Source organism: Lycorma delicatula, chromosome 1 (assembly GCF_047948215.1).
Source record: "Lycorma delicatula isolate Av1 chromosome 1, ASM4794821v1, whole genome shotgun sequence".
Taxonomy (NCBI): domain Eukaryota; kingdom Metazoa; phylum Arthropoda; class Insecta; order Hemiptera; family Fulgoridae; genus Lycorma; species Lycorma delicatula.
Genome location: NC_134455.1, coordinates 293,787,973 through 293,813,583, shown reverse-complemented (window position 1 = coordinate 293,813,583; position 25,611 = coordinate 293,787,973). Strand labels below are relative to the sequence as shown.

Sequence of the window (25,611 nt, the reverse complement as noted above, 5' to 3'; positions counted from 1 at the left end):
AGTATTTGGTGATGAAGCCGCATCTCGTACTACAACATACACTTGATGGAAGCAGTTTAAAGACAGTAGTTGTTGGATGATGATGAACAAAGCAGGAGACTGTCAACAGCTGTTCAAGGCAAAAACATTATGAAAGTGCGCGTGCTCCTGTTTGAACAACCTCATCTTACCTTTCGGGCAATAGCAGAAGAGCTAAACATCAGTAAAGACATGGTACATACAATTCTAACAGAAAAAATGAATTGCCGAAAGGTATGCTTCATTCCACACTTCTTGACCGAAAAACCAAAACAGGTGTGTCTTTCTTGCGCTCAAGACTGCCAATAGTGACCCAAATTTTTTGTAAACAATTATAACTGGGGATGAAAGCTGGTGTTTCATGTATGATATGCAAACGAAGTGTCAATCTGCTGCTCGGTTGAGTCCTGCAGCACTAAGACCAGTGAAAGTCAGGAAGCAAAAATCAAGAGTGAAAACCATGTTGATTGCATTCTTCAACTCAAAGGGCCTGATTCATCATGAATTTGTCCCAACTGGTTAAATCGTGAATTCTAAATTCTATTTGGAAGTAATGAAATGTCTGATGTGTCACATTCGTCGAATCCAGCTCGAGTACTGAGATGTGGGCAGTTTGACTCTCTTGCATGACAATGTCCGGCACACATGGCAACAGTTTTAACAATGTTATTATGTTGTTTAAACAACAAAATCAAATCAAATCACCATCTTACCCCACCTACCCTATTCACCCGACTTGGCTCCAGCAGACTATTTTCTGTTCTCGAAACTCAATTTGAAGATGAAAGGCTGCTTTTTTGATGACATTCCAGCCATCCAAAGGGCAAAACCATCAAGCAGTTGAAGGCAATACCAAAAAGTGATTTCTCCAGAGCATTTGATGGGTTCTACTGGCACTGCAGTGAGTTTATAATTAGAGAAGGGTTCTATGTAGAGGGCTGATGTGAGTAAATTCATTCACCTTTAAATTTTTATTTTTATTTAATTTAGTTTGGGAACTTTTCAGACACACTGTGTAATATTGCTAACACAGTACCCTGCTTTAACTAATTCAAAGTCTAATTTTAAAAGCTTTTAACAACTTGAACTTAATACAGTACTGAAAGAAAAGCCAAGTTGTATAAGTTATCAAATAGAGTAAAAAGAATTATGGAGAATATTCAGTTAAATATTGTAATAAATGAAATCCTAATTAAAAAAAAAATTAAGAAAATAATCTCCCGAATTAGAAAATCAACTTATCAAAGTTAAAACTATTAAACTTAAAAAATCAACTACATAAAACAAAAAATGGTCAAACAAGTATTATGCATGACAGAGCAGGACGACCGTTTACCACCACAAATGAGGAAAACATTGAGCGTGCATGTGACATGGTTTTGTTAGACAAACGAGTAACTGTTGATGAAGTGGCACATCGTCTGAAAATTAGTCACGGTTCTGTCTACGAAATCATCCACAACAGACTTCAGTTTCATAGTCTGTGCAAGATGGGTCCCAAAACACACACTTGTTCGCACTTGGACATCTGCCAAAAACATTTGGATCGCTCCGGTAACGAATGGGATATCTTCTTAGATAGAATCATCACTGGTGACGAAACATGGTTCTATCATTACGAGCTGGAGAGTAAAAGGTAGAGTATGGAATGGAAACATCCAAATTCGCCCTACAAAAAAAAAGTTCAAGACCTAACCATTCGCAGGAAAACTGATGCTTATGGTTTTTTGGGACTCACAAGGCCCAGTACTAAAACATTATAAGGAAAGGGGTACAACAATAAACAGTGTTCGTTACAGTGAGATGCTTACTGCCAAGTTGAAGCCTGCAATTTGAAACAAACACCAAGGACTGCTGACAAAAGGTGTTGTGTTGTTGCATGACAATGCCCGTCCACATACTGCTGCCAACACTGCTAAACCGCTACAGAAACTCAACTTTGAAGTACTGGCTCATCTTAAGTATAGTCCTGATCTTGCCCCTTCTGACTACCACTTGTTTGGTCTACTCAAAGAAGCATTAAGGAGCCATCGATTTACCTCAGACGAAACAGTGAGAGAATCGGTGCGTTCCTGGCTTGCAGCTCAACCGAAAACCTTCTTTTATGAGGGCATCAGGAAGCTTTGCAACGATGAACCAAGTGCGTTGAAATGCAAGGGGAATATGTTGAAAAATTATGTACATGTAAGTTTCCTATTTGTATTGCAATAAAATTTATAACTACATTGTGGATAATAATTGACTTATCCTCGTAGAAAAGTGTAAAATTGGCTGATGTGTCTGCTCACATTGACAACTCAAAAACATATAGAATATCCTAAAAATAAAATAACCTTCACTTTCAACTCTCAAAATATATTAAGCTCTGTGCCAAACGATAAAAAATAAATTTTATCAGCAACATTTTAATTTTGTATTACATGATTTGGTACGGATTGATCTAATTATAATGTCTATATCAGATTGAAATTTTTCAATTCCTATATGATATTTTTTAACAGTGTTCTAAAATTAGCATTTATTACCCAGTAAATATGGAAAATAGTTAAGAAAAAACAAAACTTATCTGTAGATGAGTAAATTTGGCTGTACACAAGGATCTTTAAATAGAGAACACCAATTTCTTTTAACAGCCAATACAAGATCCTAAGGAGTTTTTTGATAGGCAGCTAATACCTTAATGTGTAATAACATATATTTTGAATGTAGAACTAATTTTTATTGTGACTGCTACTTACACTTCTGACTTCAGCAATCTTGTCTTTTGTTAAACTATGCATGGATAATAATTCAATTGAAGAGAAGGAAGATAATAAATACTACACTAATGATTATTAAATATTACATTTTCTTGGATACAGTAATCATATTAATTTCACCAGAAAAGCTAATTACAAAAAAAATATATACAAATGAGACGCAATACAGTTATACATACATACCTTCTGCCAAAAATCCATGGCAAATCTTACAAACCATATTTCACACTCCTTATATTCAAATCTATGAATAATAGTAACATTTGTTTCATTGTTCCTTAGTTCAGTATCTTCAAGCCTTCCAGGTTTCCAACAAACAATACAATTCTCGCAAGACTGAAATCACACAATGCAAAGAACTCCAATAAAAACACAAATACTACAACAAAATTTGGTAACAGACTTGCTAATCATAATTTTAAAAAAAATCAAATAAATTTAACTCGTAAATAAAGAGAAACCAGAGAGACCTTATTTCTTCAATAAGAAATTTCAGACTAGTCGTATTGTATTTTGTATTTTTTCTTAAACTTGCAAATTAACTTATTCTCCCTGCAGTATCACGAACCATTTTTCAAGCCAAGTTTTTGATTTGGATCACTAATCATTACATACCCCTTCATAAAACAGCATTACTTATTTTATTAGAAAATTCAATTATTCTTTGAAGAAAAATGAAGTTTTACTGTGTACAAAAGTTCACACGAAATTTGTTCATTCTATAACATAATTAACAGATTGGGTGTTTAGCACCAGACCTTATAACTTTCCTCCAACATAATAACTTTAGAAAAGTTGGAATGAGCCTCCACAAGGTGTGCCTAATATAATTGGAACAAACAGGAAAAATTTGTCTGGTTAACTGAATCTAAACAAACTTGACAGCTTCATTTAACTTTAAATCATACCTCGCTAGATCACATCTAGAGTTGTAACTCGGGACTTTTATCCCACCACAGGTGACCCCTTGACAGTCAACTGTGAAAAGACTTTTAAGGAATACTTCACTGACTGAACCAAGCAACACCAGAGTTCAAAGAAGACAGCATTCAGATATGGTGGGCTGCCACTTAGAAGATAACAACATGTGGTCAGAAACATTGAAATGCCCTAGTACTATATACACAAACATGAACCATACAAAGTCCAAAATCAAACCAAAGCAAATCATCTACATTTCCACATACAATGTAAACTCCCTCATGCCTATTGGTAAACCAAAAATAATAACTGGCTAATGGACCAACACAAATTCTCTTCATGGGTCTGCAGGAAATAAGAAACACGACTAGGATGCTACAGAATCTCTAGGATATAGGCTCTACAATGGTATATGTCGGAAAAGAGTGACAAAAAATATTCCACAGTTTGGAACAGGCTTTTTAGTCAGCCTCAAAATAATAAACTCCATACATGAATTCAAGTCACAATCCCCAACACTCACAATCTCAACACTCACCCTAAAAGCATCTAATAAAATCTTCACTATTATAATAAAAGGCCTATAAAATATATTGCACCCACTAATAATAAAAATAACTTTCCAAAAAACCATTTCCGATTTTTCCGAACAGAAAAATTTTGGGATCTACTCAACCTGACTATAAATAATGTCCCCAAAATTAATCAGAGACTTCAATGCTCAACTAGGGAGAAGATACCACGACATCATCGGAAAATGGCTCGCCCAAAAGAAAATATACAAAAATGGGCAGAGACTCGTCAATCTCTGCAGAAACCACAACCTAATCTCAAAATCCACATATTTAAAGAGGAAACCTCAATACCCGGAAAAATCCCACCTACACTAAAGGAGAATGACATTGTTTACACCACCACAAGGAGATCTACAACTTAAAAGTCCTCTGAGAGTAGACACAGGGTCAGATTACTATGTAGTCAAAATTAAAATTAAATTTACTTCCCAAAGAAAGAAACATAACCAAGCTCCAAAAACTAAAAGAAAAATGGACCCTACCCAACTAATCAAGAATGAAAATTACCAAGAACCAAAAAAAATAACAATCACAGATAAACTCGAAGAACTTGTCAACAACTTTAAACAAATCGCAGAAGAATTAGCACAATAAAATCCTATAAAAAAATTAATGGTAAACAATAAATACGACGAAACAGTGAAGAAAAGACATCAAGCATGGCTATTTCACCAATCCCAAAAATCAGAAACATCCTTCCAAAATCTAATAAAACAAAGAAAAGAAACCACCCAAACCCAAAGGAGAACAAAGAGACATCACCATAAAGACACTCTGAAGTCAACAGAAGAGGAATTCAATAGAACACAGTCGAGAAACTACTACAAACTTTAAAAAATCAGCTCTAAAAATCAACCCTACTAACAAAAAAAATGAAAATGGTAAACTGGCCCATAATAATAAAGAGACAATGCGGAAATCCTAGCTAAATATTTCAATATATTCTAATATATTTCTAATATATATATGCTAATATATTTCAATATATATAATATATCAATTAACTCCTAAATTGTGAAAACAAACAGAAATCCTAAACTTCAACACAAACACCACCACCAGAAAACATCAACCCTCCCACAATAAAAGAAGTCTACCAAGCACTGAGTGAGATGAAGAATTATACAGCAATTGGAGAAGATAAGACTTTTGTAGATATCTGGAAACATGCAGGAAGATCAGCAAAAATTGCCCTTCATCAACAGCTGGATCAAAAAATAACTACCAGAACACTGGACAAGAGCCCTCATCTATCCGCTACACAAAAAAGGGGACAAAATAGCCCCTAACAATTACAGCAGAATCTCATTCCTAGACACAACATACAAAATTCTTTCAAGAACCATTCTCAACAGAATCAGTTAAAAACTCCCTAAAAAAGGAACAGAAAAGAAACAGAGACAAGGTTATAACATTTGTAGATTTCAAGAAAGCTTATGACTGCATCCTCAGAGAATCCTTACTAAAAAGACATCTAGGATTTCATACCAAATTAATAAACATGATAAAACTAACCCCCACAAACACTAAGTTGAAAGAAAAATTCAGATGAGCTCTTGGAACCATTTGAGATCAAAACAGGCCTGTGCCATGGTGATGGGCTCTTACTGCTATTATTCAACTGCGCTCTAGAAATGGTAATGAGGGAATGGCTTAAAAAATGTCCCAAAAGTAAAAATAGGCCGCAAAATCAAAACAAACTATCTTGGTTTCACCGACAATTTGGCACTGCTAGCAAACAACATCAACAAAGCTAGCTAGATATTAGAAGTAATAAAATCAAAACAGTAATCCAATTTAAATACCTTGGAGAAATAATAACAACATAACCTTGATCCAAACAAGAAGAAACAAACTGGCTAAAGCTCAAAAATTAACCTCGTATACCTACAATAAAAAATGCCTATCAATAAACACAAAAATAAGACACTACAACACAGTTATAAAACCAGAAGCCACTTATGCATCAGAAACACTCTTCCACCTGAATGAACAATCTAAGACAGACTTCAGAAAATCGAAAGAATTGGTAGAACCTGCATCAGTAAAAAGTACCAGAAAGATGAGCAATGGTGGATTGTGCCTAACAAAGTCGTGCACAAAGAGTTAGAACCCATCACTGATACCATGCATAAGAGGAAACTAGGATTCTTTGTGCATATCATGAGAATGCAAGATTCAAGACTTCTGAAACAGATAGTACAGTACAATCTCAACTCAAAAAACACCAAGACAGGGTGTAGATGGATAAGAGAAATAAGAGAGGATTTGAAGGAAATTGGCCTCATACCAGAAGGCACCACAGATAAGAAAAAATTAAACAAGAAATTCAAGAAAAAATCACTCGCTTTACCCTAACAAGAAAAAACTCACAACACAAACATTTTCAACACCAGAAAGGGCACAAAGATCAGAACGTATGAAAAAGTACTGGGAGGATTGGAAGGCCCAAACAGTCCCATTGAAGAGACTTGGATAATGGAGTGACTAAAGTGATCTCCTACGCAATCATAAAAGATAACAATAATTAACAGATTAGAGAAAATGAGTCGCTTAGATAAAAGTTATATTTTCAGTTTAGAAAAGTATTTTTATATAATAACTTTTTACCTTTTTCCCCATTTATCATATTATATTCAAACATATTTTTACAGAGTAATACTTCCATACAGTACGAAAATTATAAACAATAATTTACTTTTCTCCTATACAAGAAATAAAAACAGTTAAACGTATCCTCTGCATCCATATACATCCAGATTCAGATCCAACATCACACATAGATCCAGATTCTCTCACAATCAGAAAAGCCAAGTATTGGACAAAAAAATAATAAAGGATAAATATTTTATGGATTAGTTTTCTTTTGTGTTCTAGTATGAATGAAAATTTGCATAAAACACTAATTTCACTTTATTATATAGACAAAAACATAATTCAAAAGACAAGCTGAGTTGAAAGAAACTGCCAAAATATTACATTATACAGATTATATAATTTAATGAACTGTGATAATATAGGTAACTTCATAACAATGTACATGGCAAACCAAAACATAGTAATAAAAGCTATTGGAATGTTAATGTCAGTATGTAAAAACATAAAATTTGAAAACAAGAGGAACACTGTTATTTATAACAAATTGGACCGTATTGAATGGTGAAGATTTATTCAGTTTATCACAGTGTGATTACTGTAAGTTGTTTTTTAGTTTCACATATTATATGCATTAACTAATTTCTGCCTACAATTGCCACACATTAAATCAACCATGAAGTGAAATAAAAAGGCAAAGACACAATTATAAAAATCACAATAAAAGTCATAAGAGATAATAAAAGTGACAATTATAAACAAAAAATATTGCATACAGAAATATTTAAAAAAACAAAACTTTTATCAGCAATGTTAAATATAAAACATGATTGATTGCATCCATATATATCCAGATTCAGATCCAACATCACACATAGATCCAGATTCAAATTAAAAAATTATTTTATTAATAAAATTAATTTAATTATTTTATTAATTAAAAAATTATTTTATTTTATTAGTTAATTTTCAAGTTTCTCAAAACAATAGTATCATGGAGCAAATTAAATATTATAAATTATGATTTAATTTAAATTATTTAAAAAGTATGTGAAATATTTTTTAATAAAAATTTTCTTATGCATCTTGCCCATATTATTCCAATTATGAGAAGTTTTATTATATAAAAAAAAAATTACTAATGATAAAATAAATTAATTATACATATTATGAAGAACAATTTACAATTCATAACAAATCTGTATGCAGGAGTTCTAAAAACATAAAAATTTAGTTCAAGAAACAAGTCTAAGACAAGTAATATAAACATGATGGCTTTGATGAGCAGGGTACCAGACTATCTGTAAATAGAGGTTTGAAAGCTGCTTGATATCTCTAAATTTTTTCTTATAATAATGAAACACAAACAAAATGAGAGTAACTCTTACCATTTTTCAGTACAATTGTTCAATGTGAGCACTTTTTATTACGTGGCACACATCCAACCAATAGGAGAGTTTGTTCCAAGCTTTAACCAGTAAGTCTATAACAATGGAAGCAGTAACTGCTTCAATTCCATGCCTCAAATCAGGTAGATCAGTAGGTAGCAGACTCATACACTGCAGATCCTACATAAAAGCCCAAAGGAAAAATCACATGGAGTCATATCAAGGTGACAGAGGCCACCACTGCAAATATTGGATCCATGCCAACCAATCCAGCAGTTAAGGAAACATCATTCAACCAATCTTACACAGAACTATGCCAGTGAGAAGGCCATCATCTTACAGCAAAATAAAATTCTCTGGTCCATTTTGCAATTGATAAAAGGGCTGTACATGCAGCATATCCAAATAAGCAACATCTGTTAAGCTTGCTTCGGCAAAAAGAAAAAAAAAACAGCCCATAAACCTGCCATTAGGATATTGCACAGAAAACATTTAATTCTGGGGAGTCCCTTTCCTACTGTAAGAGTTCATGGAGATTTTCTGACCCTCATATACGGAATTATGAGTGTTATTTTACACCAAAAGAAATGTTGACACAAATATACACAATACAATTAAGAAAGTCATTTCCATGCTGCAATATTTTGATTGTGAAATCAGCACACACAGTGTAGTTGTAGATTCAAAGCATGTAAAACAGTTAAACAGTATAGACACTTACATGAACGTTTCCTTTAAACAATCCACACTGTCATCACCCACATGACCTAATGGAAGTCTATTTTTGTTTTCTGATAATATAAGTAACAATCTGCTACAGGACATAAAATACTGACAATAAATCCAATGTGAATGACACAAAGAATAAATCCTAACAAAGTGGCATACTAGACATGGACTTGTTTATTATTACAAAGCAGTAGTAATGAAAATCATGAACATCCAATGAGGCTCAACAGATTTATGATCCTTGAAGTACAAATAAGAAGAGGAATAGAAAAAATGAAATGGATTCATATAATAAAAAAAAGCAAGTAATAAATATTTTTGAAGCAGTTGGAAAAAATATTACTAAAAATAAATGATACCAACCTTTGATAAAACAAAATCTCCTAACCATCGAACACAGTCTACATAATTTCTATGTATATCTCTAGTGGAAAAATCAGGAAAGTGTTCCTTCAGAGAATCAAATGGCCGAGGACTGCGAGCTGAATTAAAATCATATGAAGCAAGCAATGCTTCTTGTATGTGCTCCTTATCTAAACGCCACAGTTTTAAAGAATGGTCCATTCCACAGGACATTATCCTCTCCCCTTTTAGATCAAAATCCTATAAAATAAATAATAATTAAGGAAACAAAATATCAACTAGTTTTCTTTTAAGACATAAAACAATCAAATAATGGAGAAAAATAGAATAAATACATGAGTCAATGTTGAATTTACATAAAATACAATCAAGCCTTATTATATAGTTTCTTTTTTAACCTTTATCATATCCAGACCATAAAATATATAAAACACTACATTGTCTTTATCTATTTATTGTTTTATAACCTTGGGTTTCATTTTCAATAAAAGTACAATTTATTTTCTTTACTCAAGTAACTACAGCTTAAGTATCACTATAATTACCAACTTGTTCTATTTTTTATGATCATCATTAGAGACCTTAAGTTAAAAATGTATTTCTAATGTTTTGATTAAAAAACGGACTGGCTAATAATACATTTTTAAATAGATTAATAAAAGTATTAATAATGCGAATATTTTGTTCTAAGTTAGTTGATCAGATTTGATTTACATGACTGGGCTTGAAATACAAACAAAATTGTTAGCATGAAAAGCAAAATTAAGCACATCAGGTCTTAATGGGTGTGAAATGGCAATAACAACTACTATTTTATATATTTCAAATTTGTATAAATTAAAGCTTTTACTAAAGGAGATTCTGTTAAGTACAAACTTTTTTTAAAATGTAAATCAGTTATCAACTTTATGGTATTACACTCAAAAATTCGCTTGTATGGATTTAATTTTTATTTGAAAATTAATTTGATGTGAATTTTTTCAAAAATGAAAAATGCTAAGAATAAAAATTTATCCTCACAAAAGTGTTTCACTGGCTTTACTGTCCATTGTAGGTGATGAGTGGGCTTAGACACACCTCATTTAACAACTGATGTATACAGTCAATGAAATTAAAATTATGTTCTTACATTCAAATTCAATGCCATTAATAAAACAAACAAGTGTTTTTTTGGCATTAATTAAAAATGTAAAACACTGAGTGCTCACTAGGACTCAATGCTCATGCCTTGGAAGTGAAGACCTACATTTTTATATGCGTTTTCTTATCAAAAGATGAAATTTCAATTGTTTGCTTGGAGTGGGTAAGATATGAGTAACAAATAGTAGGGTAAGATATAATTAACAAATAGTAACCAGCTCCTCTAATTCCTATGTTTTCTCGTCAGTAAAATGTATGGAACTAAATAAAATGCTTTACTGAGATCTCAAAAAATTGAAACTGGAATCTAATTTTTATCTTCACTACTTGAAATATCTTCTAAAAAATATTTATGGGGAAAACAGCTTGAAAAGATAATGTTTTCCTAAAGCTACGTTGAATACGTATCAGGAAATGTTAAAATATTTTTTAAGATAATTATAAAATATGGTCAATAATTAAATTGGCTAAAATTTTGTAAATTAAGTGCCAAACCTTTCTTTAGGAGGAGGAGGAGTAGGAGTAGGAGTAGGAGGAATAATAATGGTAGACTTAAGAAAGCTGGGAAATCTTCATTGTTGAAAGATTCACTAATTAAATATGTAAGAGAGGCAATAATGTGAGGCATATTCATAAAGTACGGGCCATTTGGTCATTGAAAAAATTAACTCACGAGAAAAGGTTTTTACTTACAGTTTTAGTTTACTACATATGGAGAACACTACATCAATTCTACTTCACTTTTCCATATAATTGCCATTCAGTTGTAAGCAATTTTTGTAATGCTGCACCAGTTTCTTTAACCCCTCTATACAGAAGTTCACTGCCTGGAAATTGAACCAATTGAAAATGGCAGTTTTGAGTTCCTTTTTATTTTCAAACCGTTGTCCACCAAGCCACTTTTTCAAATGCAAGAGGAAGTAATCGCTAGGTGCAAGGTCGGGACTATACAGAGGGTAGTCCAAAAGTTTCCAACGAAAATCTTGAATCTTCTTCTTGGTTATGGCAGTGTGGTTGAGGAAGCGTGTTGTCATGAAGTACGATTATGCTGAGTTTCCCGCGTCATTGATTTTGGATCACACTTCTCAGTTTGGTGAGAGTTTTGCAGTACACATCAGCTGTAATTGTTGATCCACGTTCAATGAAATCCATCAAAATAACGCCCTTTTCATCCTAAAAAATGATAAACCAACATTTTTTAACTCTAGTATGGAGATTGCTTAAATTTTTTCAGTTTTGGGGAACTTAAATGGTGCCATTGGATTGACTATTGTTTCGATTCTGCATTTGTGTAGGATATCCACGTCTTGTCACTTGTAACAATGTGGGAAAACAAATCATTTCCATTTTGTCATTAGCAGTCCATAAATGCTCGTCCACTGCACATTCTTTGCTCTGTGTGTTGGTCGGTGAGCATTTTCAGTACCCACACAATTTGTGACATCCAGGCTTTTTTGTAACAATCGTGTAGATAGAGGTGCATCTAACATGCGGAAATTCACCAGCCAGAGCACTAATTGTCTATCACCAATCACATTGCAATTTTCGGTACACTTGTTCAACAATATTTGTTGGTCTGGGTCTGCCACAATGCTCTTCGTCATGCACATTTGTATGGCCATTTTTAAAGTCTCTACACCATTGTCTAACCTTTCCTTCACTCATTACTGTTGGTCCATACACTAGGCACAACTCCCGATGGAATTTAGCAGCTGAAGATCCTTTTGGACACAAAAATTGAATTACAGCGCCCACTTCACAATTGGTGGGAGAAGTGATTGTCACTGACATTGCGATCTGCATTAGCCGGCAGGCAAACTACTACTGAATCAAAACAACTGCAGTGGTTTTATAAATAGCCGATAGATGGCCCTGCATGTGTGAAACTGTGTTCAGACCCACTAATATTTAAATGTAAAGCCGATGGCCCTTACTTTACGAATTTGCCTTGTAGTACATATGATTTTTTTTTAAATACTGCCAGGAATATCAATACCGACTCAATATTTACTCCTTATATTTACAAAGTTTTTAACTTTCTAGGTATCAACAAGAAATAAAAATACTGATTTATCAACAAAAGCCTTCCAAGGTGAATAGCTTTGTTTAAATTATATCAATATTATTTTTATTTGAAATACTGGAAAAGAATTTATTTACATTCCTAATGCTATATGAATAGGGGATGAGATAATGGAAACCGAGTTCTTTTGTATTTTGTGTGCTGTTAATTGACAAGTTTTATTTTCAAATTCACTTCTCTTTGATAACAGTAAACATAGTTTTAGATTTACTGTTTAAATTATGACAATATATCTTAGAGCTTTATGAATCACCTTATCATAAATTTATATAAATTTTTCAAATAATTTTGTAAATTTTAGATATATAATATTAAGACATTTCATAAAAATATTTTAGCATAGAGCTATAATTTACAATTTCTTTAGTAATTAGTGCATTTTAGTTTTGTTTCTTTTTTACTAAAAGGCAAGCCACAAAAAAGGCCTTGCAAAAAACATTAAGAAAGTTTTTCAATTTTTTATCAAAGCTAATTTTGCTATTATTTTCCCAATTTGTTTTTGACAATAAGGTTCTCAAATTTCTGAGTGAATCTTTATTGATCGCCCTTTTAAAAAAAAAATGTAATCACTGATGTGTGCTTTCATTAGTAAATGATGTCATTGCAATTTAGCAGTTATGATCTGAAAGACTGTAATCTGCAAACAATTATCTTTAGATAAATTTGTTAAAATACTGTAATATTAGGCCTCAACCAGTCTTGTATAACAATGATAATTATTTTTATTTTGCACAAGAGAATAGCTATTTAAGCCTTGGTATATGGTACAATCAACATAGATAAAACAAAAAATTTATGTACATATAACATAAATAAATACATATAAGTAATATAAATGAACATATATAACATCAATCAACAAATAACATTTGTATCAGGTAACAAAAAGTACATACAGCAGTTCATTTGGTACAATACACAAAGATATCACAAAATTTGTGAGTATAGAATTTATGTATTCCATAAATATTAAGAAAGGATGCTAATTATTTTTCTTTTAAGGCACTCAATTTTGTGCAATGACATCCTACTCTTTGCTGCACAAAAAGAATTTATTGTATGGAGATCTTTTCACAGGAGCCAAATTTCCATTATATGTATAGACAGATATAATTTGACTTCTGCTTTTAATGTTAGATACTTTTAGTCCAAAGCCAGAAATATCGACATCAAAATATCCATTCCGAACCTTTTACACAAAGAGCGAATCGTATACGGTTCTTCTTGTGCCGAGAGCAGGAATGTTCAAAACCTTGCAATCCTCTTCCTAAAAGAACCACTCTCACACAGAGATCAATGGTGGATTGCTGATAATAGCTTAATCTGGACAGCTCTGTTCAGACCCTGTTCCTCAACCAGCTTACTAGGTTATCTCTCTATCATAATTCCAGATTGTAGAGTAGTACTGAAATATTGGTTTTACAATAGCCTTATAAAGGTGTTTGATTATGCTGACTATGAAATCTTCTAGCGACCCAAAGAAGCAAGCCCAGATTCTTTCTGGTCTTGAAAACCATCTGATCAACATGGCCATAAACAGTAGTTTGATATCAAAGTAGATACCAGGTCACAGATATTAGTTATGTACAGGATTTTCTAATCAGCTACTTTATATTCGAAACATGTAGACATTGTCTTCCTTGAAAATGTTATGAGAATGGTTTTAACAAGATTTATTGGCAACTTGTTTTTTATAGACCATTTGAAAATTAGGTTGACATAAATTTGCACACCAGAGGAAATCACTAAAATTGTTAATAGCTCAGTAGATGTTGATGCCATCCACATATAATATTTGTTTTGGTTTTTTTTTGTTGGTGATATCAATAACAAAAAGAATAAATAACAATGGCCCAGTTGGATTCTTATGGAACCCCAGAAGTTGCACATTCTACAGAAAACTCTTTAGCTACTTTCACGTGAAAGGATCTACTTTCAAGATATGAACCCAGCCATTTCAACATTTTTTCTGTTATACCATATCAAGAAAGTTTACAGAATTGGATATTATGTGAAACCACATCAAAAGCTTTACGGAAATCAAAATACACACTATCCACCTGACCTCTCTTTTTGACTAAGGATGCAACTGAAGACAACATATGGCTAACCCCTTACTGAATTCTTTTTTTTTTTTTAGAGAGATGAATGTTATCTTGTTCTATTTTTTTTTGTTTGTTTAATGTATGTACTAATAATGACCAAATATGTAATCAAAAAAACAATTTTTTTTATGCAAAATGTATTTTATTAAACACAAACAAATATATGTAATAACTGCAGAATTTCCATCACATTATGTACAAAATATTTAGGCAATTAGTTTTATTATTTTACCTACAAACAAAATATTTACATAATTATACATTTATATACTGATATATTTATAGAATTTCACAATGTAATAAGAAATGTAGTGCTCACAGTCCGACTTCACAGAACATCATAAATAAACAACTCAGCATTACAGCGGGTCAGCTGATTACGATCAAATACACATGTAAATCCCTCACATTACACTGTATTAAAACTAACAACTAGTGTTATCTATCATTGCAGAATACTACTAAAAAAAAAACTACGTAAAACGATGGAATATTATGACAGAAAACGAGATAAAACCGGACAAAAAGTTGACGTCGGAATATTCCAACAAAAGGCCTAGTCATGCACATCAGCTACGTTGGAATATTCCGTCAAAGATTGGCAACGGGTTAAGATTAGTCAACATTTATCTATCACAATAAAACCAAGCTCTCTTGGACCAATTAAATTGCTTATTGCTCTATACAAGTAGTTATGGATAATTTTCTCAAAAATCTTAGCGACAACACAATACAGATATTGACCTGTAATTGCCAACCATATGAAAGCTGCCCTTCTTTGGAACAGGCAAAACCAAAACTAGTATCAAAATTTCAAAAATACATCTCTTGGGCCTAAGTTGTAGATCCATGCAAGGACTGTAGTTATTAAAGCAGATCATCCTTTTCATTATAAAGGGCAAGGTATTGTCAATTCCTGCATCTGCACTAGGTATAAGCCAGCTAACAGCTCTGGAAACATCAAACTCAGCAACAAGAGAAATGTCCAAATTATTTCAAAAGATATCAACTTCTTCATCGCTATCACCTACACTTATAGGTTGATAAACTGATTAAAAGTGAAAGTACTCACCAAATGTTTCACTGATACTCTTGGCATTGGTAATTACTCCTCCACCAGTATGAAAAGGACACATGCACAGATGTGGATTTTTTCATAAATTAATTTTAAATACTGAACTGATTATGACTTGGTAGAACAAAAAAGTTTCAATAATAGAAAATTTAATTACTTACAGCACTTAGGACTTCATCTCTATGACCTTCAACACCACCAAATATTCCTATACAGACATCTGTTTTTATATTCCACAACCTAAGTGTATGATCTTTAGATACAGACAATAATATGTTTGGATCTCTTGGATGAAATTTTAATTCATTAATAGCATGGCCATGACCTGAAAATATAATACAACAAATCTGTTAAGTAGAAAAAATCATAAAATGAATGATTTCTCTATTAGTGATAACAATTAACAAAAATTATTATTAATAAATTTTGTGATAGTAAATGCTTCCTGTATTATTGTGACTGATAAAAAAAGAATCATAACAGTAAAATATTTTAAAGAATTTTAGGACTTATGAAGAAGAAGGGATATACATGTTATTTAAATATTTCTGGTACTGACTCTGGAAAATGTTCACTTTTAAGTTTTTTTTTTAAATTTATGACAAGAAATTAATTTCTAGTGCGAACAAAATGCCCAACCTCTGATTCAAATCCAGGTAAAAGACTAAGATATTAACACTGCTACAGAAGTTGGCATAATTCTGTAATATGTAGTAAATATATAACATATAAGCAACGCTACTTATAGTCTTCGGAAAAACCTTTTTCCAGATTATCTTATCTTCTTTAAAAAATCAAATTTGAAAATATTGTAAAAATAGGCGTAATTGCATTTAAAATTTCAAGGTTCAGTAATTAATGGTTCAATAGTAATAATTTCAAGGTTCAGCAGTTTGAAAATAATAAAATAGAAGCACAGACAGTAGTCAAATAGTCAAACAGTTAATAGCAATGTGCTTGCAAAGGGGAGTAGATGTAAGACTGGAAGTACAGGAAAAAGTGCCTTGTTAGAACAGATCTGCTATACATAATTTAATGAAATCCTAAAAATGTTTTTTAACACTGTATTAGCGTTTAAATTCTATATCAGAATTAAGAATCATAAAAAAATTAATATATCACAAACAAAAGATATATGTATATGCATAAATAAAATTTTAAAAAACATTCCTTTATTCAATGTTATTTAAACTATACAATTTTTTAAAATGTCGTACTAATGGCAAAAAATGATCTAATGACTGCTATATTAAAAATCAAATGATTCAGTTTAAAATATCATGTTATGTGATAAGAAAAGAATTAGGAAACTCCATTATACATTAATGAAATAATTGAAAATAATATATTAATTACTCATCTCAGAAAGTTTGTTGAATTATTTATATTTAATTCTTATTTTTTAAGTCGTATATGAATAAACAACTAGTGCATTTCCAAGTGCTGTACTGCCCAATTGTAATTTAACATTTGCAACTTGCCTAGTTAATAATGTACAGAAGTTGAAAAACGTGATAAAACACCCAACTGTAACTGAGCTATATTCTGGTTCAATTTACTAAAACAAAATTGATAAATTATGACAGAATATAATAAACAATTATATTTAAACAAGGATCCACAAGCAACTCTTTAAGGAATGATTAAAATGGAAGATGAAAATTAATTTTAAAGGAGAATTATTTTCAGAGCTGTATTCTGGTGTTATAACAAATGGATCACAAAATATACAGAACACTATAATCAACCCTTAATCTAGCTTTATCCATTAAGAGATGAACTTCTTCAATCTAATATGAGATATGATAAGCAGAATTTTGGAGTTATCAGTAGTTAAATTTCAAGAATTATTATATTTCTCACGGTAAGCACTGCTTTTTACCAAAACTGCAAGAAGAAAATATTTAATTGATGCTTACTATTAAAGGAATAACCCAGGTATATTTTATTTAATTTAAGGTGCTAAGTCTCTGAAATTATCACTTTTAATTTAACCCCCCTAAATGTTAATAATCAAAACAACATTTCTGAGAATCTTTTTCAATGTTCTTTCTGAGGATCCCTTTGGAATAAATATATCAAATATCACCAGTGTCTAATCAAGAAAAAAATAATGATTTATGAGTGATCCAATGATAGTCCCTTAGCCATACATACATCAGTTTGTACCTCCTTTTGCTCCATTTTAGATGAGTGGGAAAAACCCTTCATAATGATAGCTTAATACATAAGCTAAACATACCTGCAAATATACAAACTTTTATCTCTTCTATTCTCAGAATCCCGTTTTACTTCTTATGCATTACCATAAAAATAATTTCTCTACTTAGTAATACCTATGCCAAATTTCAGTCTTATAGCTATCTAGGAAGAGGGGCAATCAGTGATGAGCTAGTAATTAATAACTTTCTCTAGTATACAATGAAGAAAATAGTTTGATTCAGGAAAAATATAAACAGCAACTTAACTTGAAATTCAAAGTGGTTCTGGAACTGTCCAAAAGTGATAAAAAATAAAGAAAAGCTTGCATCTTAATAAGAGTAAAACAGTGATTCATCACAGTTATCATTGTAAGACCCCTGAGTTTGCTCAACGTCTGGTTTGGAAGTAATCAGAACTATAAAGTTTCTGAGTTTGTATCATGATAAGTACAGAGCAAACATATTTTTTACTTGAATAAAGATTCCTACTCCTTTCTGTTATTAAACTTTTAATTCAGTTATCAGTAAGAGCACAGAAATATAATTGTATTTCATATTTATTACAAAGGATAATTATGTTCCTTTTCCTCTTTCTTCTTCTGTAATATGAAGAGGTTCTCTACTTCAGGGAATGGTTATACATACCATTGTTGGACATATTTCATATTCATAGAGCCCCCCTATTCAAAATCATGAATCTGTTATTGCTACTCAGTCATAAAATTCTAGTTTTAATTTTTTTAAATATGATATCTTAATTCAAAATACAGGTCATTCTATAAAATTGGAATAGAGATATGCAATTTTCTAAACATCACCTTGCACTTTCTAGAGCATGAACTCTATTACTCCTCTGATAAAAGGCTTTATAATAATCTACCAGACCACCTTAAAACAATAAAAATATACAAAAATTTTAAAAAGGACTTACAACACATCTTTTAAATAAACACTACTACAGTTCTGTGTAAGTACTTGCAAGGTCTTGAATCCCCATTTTTGATTAAGTTTTAAAGAAAAACACAAAGGAAGAAAAACTGTATGTTTAATTAGTACACGCAAAGATTTTATGTACAGTTTTTATTTTATAGTGTTTTTTTTTCTAGAGATTTATTACTCTACGTGTACATTTACAAGACACAAAATATATATAAACAACTAATACAACAAAAAAATAATTTGAAGATAGAGGATAATTGAAAAAAAAGAAGAGAAATAGTATAAACAAGATGAGTACCATCTTGTGAAAAAAAAATGATCTCATTTTTTCATAATCCTTAGAAATTCTGTACAAATTATAACAAGTACACAATCTATAATAAAATAAAAATTTTCTTCAATAAAAAAACAGTAACCTTTCTATTTAAAAAAAGTTATGTTATCAGAGATTCCATTGTCATAAGACAGTTTCCACATAAACTTTGGCTCTATGTAAAACAGCTTACAAAATATACTTTGGGACCCATAAAGTTGATCTTGGGACTCATAAAGGTGTTTATTCCATTTTTTGTATAACAAATGTTACGGTCTGAATTTCTTTTGGTATGATACACAATTACTAATCAAAAATTTTCATTCATTGGAGAGTTTTAAGACATTGTATACAAGTTTCATACTTTCTGTTCTAAAAGTTTTTTAATCATTTTCTGTAGTAACTGGAAATTTTTTCTAAATTCTATTAAATGAAGAAACTGAATATTGTGCATCCAAAATTATCAGTGCACAACATACTACTCTTATTTATTTATTATTATTAAGGCTACAATTTTTCTTAGAGTGTAGATATTCTTTCTTTTTCTGTTTAGCCTCTGGAACCACTGTAAGGTATTACTTCAGAGGATGATATGTATGAATGTAAATGCTTGTACAGTCTCAGACTGACCATTCCTCAGATGTGTGGTTAACTGAAACCCAACCACCAAAGAACACCGGCATCCACGATCTAGTATTCAAATACGTATAAAAGTAATTACTTTTATACCCTATAGAGTACTGCTTAGTAAAGGCAGTTGCCTTTACTAGGATTTGAAAGAGCATAGATATTCTAGATTATTTTATTGCAAACATAATTTAAAAGACGTCATGATCACAATTACATCCAAAAACTTTATTAATAATGATTTTTGTACAGTTTTATAATCATTTACGACATGAACCCTCAACCTTCACATTTTGTTTTCAGTATTTCTGTAAAAGATCAATCTAATGAAACTGTTAACACAACTGATGAATTTTGTTAACATTTTCATTAAGTATATTTTAAAGTTTTCCTTCAATCTGTACTCTTACCAACTTTTATTTTCAGTCATACAACATTTTCATATTTTTTTATCTCATTTACATTTTAAAGTATAATATTTTTTAAAGCAGTTATAAATGGAAAATTGGTTTTCAACTTGCAGCATTTAACAATTTCAAGTAAACTGGACATAATATTCAGCAATATTTTAAAATATAGATATTTTATAATATTAAGTATTTCAACATTACTAAGTTTATGGAATACATAAAACAAAGTTACTTGTAAACAAGATGTCACAGAGCAAACATAATCCAACAAATGATTACAGTTAGGATGAATTGATAAAATAGGATTCAAACAGATTTGATTTAGTTTTTAACTGTTGTTGAAAGATTGAAGCATAAATCAAACATATCAGAACTCCATCACTTCAATTGCATCATTACTGCACTTATCAGCAACGCTGTCTCATTAGTGGTACTAACAATCAAATGTCAAACAATATCACTACTTCCTACCTGATCCTCTACATAAATTAGAGTTGTAAAGTCTACCTTTACAGACTAGAAAATCTCTTTCAAATGAAAATGTACTGGGTGGAGCAAAATCAAATTAGTTTTTTAATGATAATTTGACATTTGAAGAAATGGAAAGATTCCCACACGTCAAACAAATGAAATGAAACTGGGTCAGGCAATTCAGGTATAATGCATCCATTGTCAAGAAGACGCCGCCGGGTCGCTCTCAAACTGTACAAACCCCAGAAAATGTATGGAGTAGCAGAAGCATTTCAGCAATCCACTCATCACCATTCCGACCAATCACCTTACACTTAACCCATAGACCTGTTGGAAGTTAAGGTATTCCATTTTAATTCAACAAATGATCACTGCATCACTATTTTTGATATTTAGTACATGATACCAACCTAGTAGTGGCCAAAAAATAATTTTTTATATTTAAAAAAATTTTTTCTTGAGTAATAGACTATTTTCTACCTCACCAGCAGGTAAAAACAGCCATTTTCATCACTTTTTCCATGAGCTGTATTCTTATATCCTTTTTCATGAAAGAATAAAGACGGAACTTAATCATAGTGTACTCAAAATTCATTTTGTTACATAACAAAATCTTGAAATGCTTACTGAAGTTAGGTTTACAAATTATTTTTTTTTTCAAATTTTGGTCCCAAAATAAATTATAAATTATGGTAACAGACCTGTTTTCTACTCTTAGGTACTAATAGTACTTATAAAAAAAAATTTGACTGTTACCAAGCATCGTTCATTTAAAAAAATGGCCGCCAAATCATAAGATATTGAAAATGTTTCATTTTTGGGGTCCAAAAATCACAAATGTTTACAGCAGTAAGTACTTTTTATGCACTTTAAAACCATATAAAATTTATTTTGTTACTCAAAGAGGTTGATGAGTAATGAAGCCATCAAAACTGCTAAACACAACCTTCCTTCTAATCGTAAACAAAAATACTGATGTTATGTATTTTTTTCAGATTATAAAAATTACAACTAAACTCATTAGAATGAATAAATTGATAATTAATAAAGTCAATTACAGAAAGATGATAATAATTACAAAATGATAAACAATTCAAATACATTAACAAGTTGTTCATTTCACTTTTACCGTATTTTACTCCTGCTAATGGAAGTTATGAACAAATCTTGCACTTTTTGATAACAAACTTAACATAACTTAGTGCTCCTGCCACTTTTTTATCGAGTAGAACTGATACGTCCTCATTCATCTTTGCTATAATGTTGTGTCCCTCTTCCAGTAGTTGATAGAAAATGCTGTGAAGGTGTGATAATCTTTAAAATATTTTCCAGTTGAACCTATGTTTGATTATCTCTCAATGATTTCTTGAATGAAATACCAGGACCCTGCAGATGGAAAAAATGTGTTCGATAGTCCACTTCATTTTCATGTACTTTGACTTCACCTAACCACCACTTGCCATCGTATATGCAGCAGACATAACTTTTACTTTTTGGCTTTGGTAAACCTGTAAAGCAATCAGAAACACTAATGACCTTATGCATCAATCCTAATGTAAATGATTCTGATTCAGAGGTCACCCAAACTTTCAGAATCCATTTCTGACTTGTTGAAACATAACTGTGAAAGGTTCTTGTTTCTGGGACTGTTGTGATTACCTGATAACGAGGATGAAGTATTCTTCAGTCTCTTGAACATCTTTATTAGAGCAGAAAACAAATGTTCTATTTTTAATATTGTCTTTGAAATAATTGTACATTTCACAAGGTGTAACAATTTGATTGTTGACTGTCCTTTGAAGGCTTGTTTTAGTCACAGTCCTTTTTACAGTTCCATCAATACCATCACATGGTCCTTTTCCATGGTATGAGGCAAAAAAAATGCCATTCAGCTGTGATTTCAAAATCTTCTTGATGGTAGCACAAATTTATGAATTTTTTGTTGTTTTTAAACTGGGCTGAGGAGCCATCAGAAAAGTAAAAAAATTGTTTAACTTGTGGTAAGTTAACTTATTTTATTTATAATGTGCTTTTGGAAGTGAATGTAGGTAGTATTGCGCTTCAAGTTTTCACTAATCACACAGTAGCTTTGGCTTTGTAATTTTCCTTCTTTTTTAAAATATCGAAGAAATGGATGTACTGTGGCATAAGTTTTTGACCAATGATATGATTGAACTTCATCCTGTATCACAAAAGGAAAATTTTGCGAGAAGTGTCCCATTACAATACATTCACTCTCCAACAAGTTTTCCTTTTCAATGTTAAGGAAATTAGCTTGTTTCTTTGCAAAAAAATGACGCCTTTTTAAATTTTTAGTAAGTTTATCTAAGTACTCTATTACAGTACAATTTATCTTGTCCCAATGTTGTAAAAAAATATAACAAGAAAATGGGAGGTGTCGATATTTGCGACCAACAGATGGAAGCATATCGCACATTTTTTAAAACAAGGAAATGGACACTAAAAACTGCAATACATTTCATTGATCTAGCAGTAGCAAATAGCTGGATGGAATACAGACAGTACTGCAAAAAAGGATATACTTGATTTGTTAAATTTCCGTTTGCTTTAGGTGAAAACCTAGTAGCTGCTACTGACACAATTCCATTTGAGGAATAGGATAATGAAATAGAACCCCCATTTAAAAAAAAGAGTACCCCACTTCCATGCATTGAAAAAAGATTCGATAGTTTTTCACACCGGCCAAATGTGGACAATCTCACTGCTCCAAGGATGTGTCATATGAAAGGTTGTCAGAGCCGAACTAAAGTTCGCTGTATAAAGTGTAATGTTTATCTCTGCCTATCTTCAAAAAATAATTGTTTCTTAGCATTTCATAGCAAGTAGTATAATGTATTAGATTGTAGTAGTAATAAGAATTGACTGTAATAATTGTTTATCAGACTTTCATAGCAAGTAGTATAATGTATTAAATAGTAGTAGTAAAAAGAATTGGTTGTAATAATACAGAAGTAAGTAAAATATGAATGTAAGTAACTAGAAAGTATGTAGAAAAAATTGAAAACTAAATATTACGTTGATTTGAAAACTGAATTTGAAAATAGTTGGTTTTTAAATTTTATAAGCATCAACTTAATATTTTACAAATACAAGTTGTTTTCTATGCAAATGCCAAAGCACGTAAAAAAATAAAAATAGTAAACATAACAGTAACTGATTGACAAAAAAAATCTTCAAAAATAAATAATGTGTATTCCAGTGGCGTGGAGTCCCAACCCTCACAAAAGTGAGGGTACTAACAACAATAGAAGTGGTGGGGGGAAAAATTCCAAAAAAACATTATTATATGTTTTGGGGGCCTATAGTGGGCAGGAAATACAAAAAACATTGTTTTCCTTTTGTAATTTTACACTCGGGTCTGAAAGGGATATACTCATAGGTAACAAACTATCTAGAATATAAGCATATTAAAAAATGTTGAATTGTAGGCCAACATTATTATCTGAAAAAATACATTCTGTGAATTTTTTGGATACATTGTTTATGGTTAGAAGGAATGGTGTTTTTTACGGTTTTGATGGTTTCATTACTTGTCAACCCCTTTGAGTAATAAAATAAATTTTATATGGTTTTAAAGTACATAAAATATACTTACAGCTGTAAAAATTTCAAATTTTTGCCACCTGTCCCACATGTGGTTTTTGGGCCCCAAAAATGAGACATTTTCAAAATCTTACGATTTGGCAGCCATTTTTTTTAATGAAGGACACTCAGCGTCAGTCAATTTTTTTCTTTTTGTAAGTGCTATTAGTACCTAAGAGCTAAAAGATAAAAAACAGGCCTGCTACAATAAGCCCTTCATTATTTATTTTGGGCCCAAAATTTAAAAAACAACAATTAATAAATGTAACTTCAGTAAACATTACAAGATTTGGTTATGAAACAAAATGAATTTTGAATACACTAAGATGAAGTTCCATCTTTGTTCTTTCAAAAAAAATCTTTTTGAGCTCTGTACGATGTAAAATAAGAATGCTACAGCTTATGGAAAAATTGATGAGAATGGCTGTTTTTACCTGTCGGCAAGAGAGAAAATAGTCTATTACTCAAGAAAAGTTTTTTAAAAATACAAAAAAAATATTTTTTGACCACTGCATTGTAGGTAATTATAGCAAGTATCATCAAAATCAAAAATAGTGATGCAATAAAACCTTTTGAATACCCCCACATCTTACATGAGGATTTAATGTTCTATCCACATAAAATGCAAGTAGTGCAACAACTCCAGCTACGTGATCAGAATCATCGAAGTGACTTTTGCAGGCAATTGCTGCATCACCTGCTAATGTTCAAGGTGAAAATGCAGCATATTTTTACCTAATGGATACATAAGGTCAATCCATTTCAAGCAACCCAAGGGTGGTTGCATGTCCAGTTCAAAAAAAAATTGAAACTTACCCATTTGTTTCCTACATGTTTCAGGACCTTAAAACTATTTTTTTTAATTTTTTATTTAAGCAGTTTACCTGTGGTGGCCATTTTTGTTACGGTATGCACACCTATTTTTGTAATTGTACAGGTTTACAGAAAAAATCATAACTAAAAAACTATTGGTCCTGGAAGGATAAAACAAAAAGCAATTTATTCACATTTCCTTAAGGTAAAAGATTGGTCCAGCGGCTTATTTACCTATATTTCTTCTTTCTATGAGAAAATTACCAATAAAGTTGAACATGAAAAATGGTGAAATTTCACTTTTGGTAATTTTTTTCAAGAGGCATGGATGGCACACACAGTTTCAATTGTTTTTTAATATGCAAGTAAATGTTAGCATTTTACCATAAATAATATTAATGGTGATATACTTATCCCTAAATTTTTATGAATTTTTGAAAACTAATTTTTTTTAAAGTTCAAATTTTGACTTCAAGTAACTCT

At 31.2% G+C, this 25,611-nt stretch overlaps 1 protein-coding gene across 2 annotated transcripts in view; it reads right to left on the bottom strand.

Moving 5' to 3' along the window:
* escl (embryonic ectoderm development protein escl) overlaps positions 1 to 25,611 on the bottom strand; it is a 60,299-nt gene that overhangs the window by 12,019 nt on the left and 22,669 nt on the right. For both annotated transcript variants that reach the window (XM_075379507.1, XM_075379517.1), the window contains exons 5-7: positions 15,913 to 16,076; positions 9,349 to 9,588; positions 2,961 to 3,113 (exon numbers count right to left, since the gene is read on the bottom strand). In XM_075379507.1, the coding sequence (XP_075235622.1) occupies positions 2,961 to 3,113; positions 9,349 to 9,588; positions 15,913 to 16,076 (557 nt within the window). The remainder of the gene's footprint in view (positions 1 to 2,960; positions 3,114 to 9,348; positions 9,589 to 15,912; positions 16,077 to 25,611) is intronic.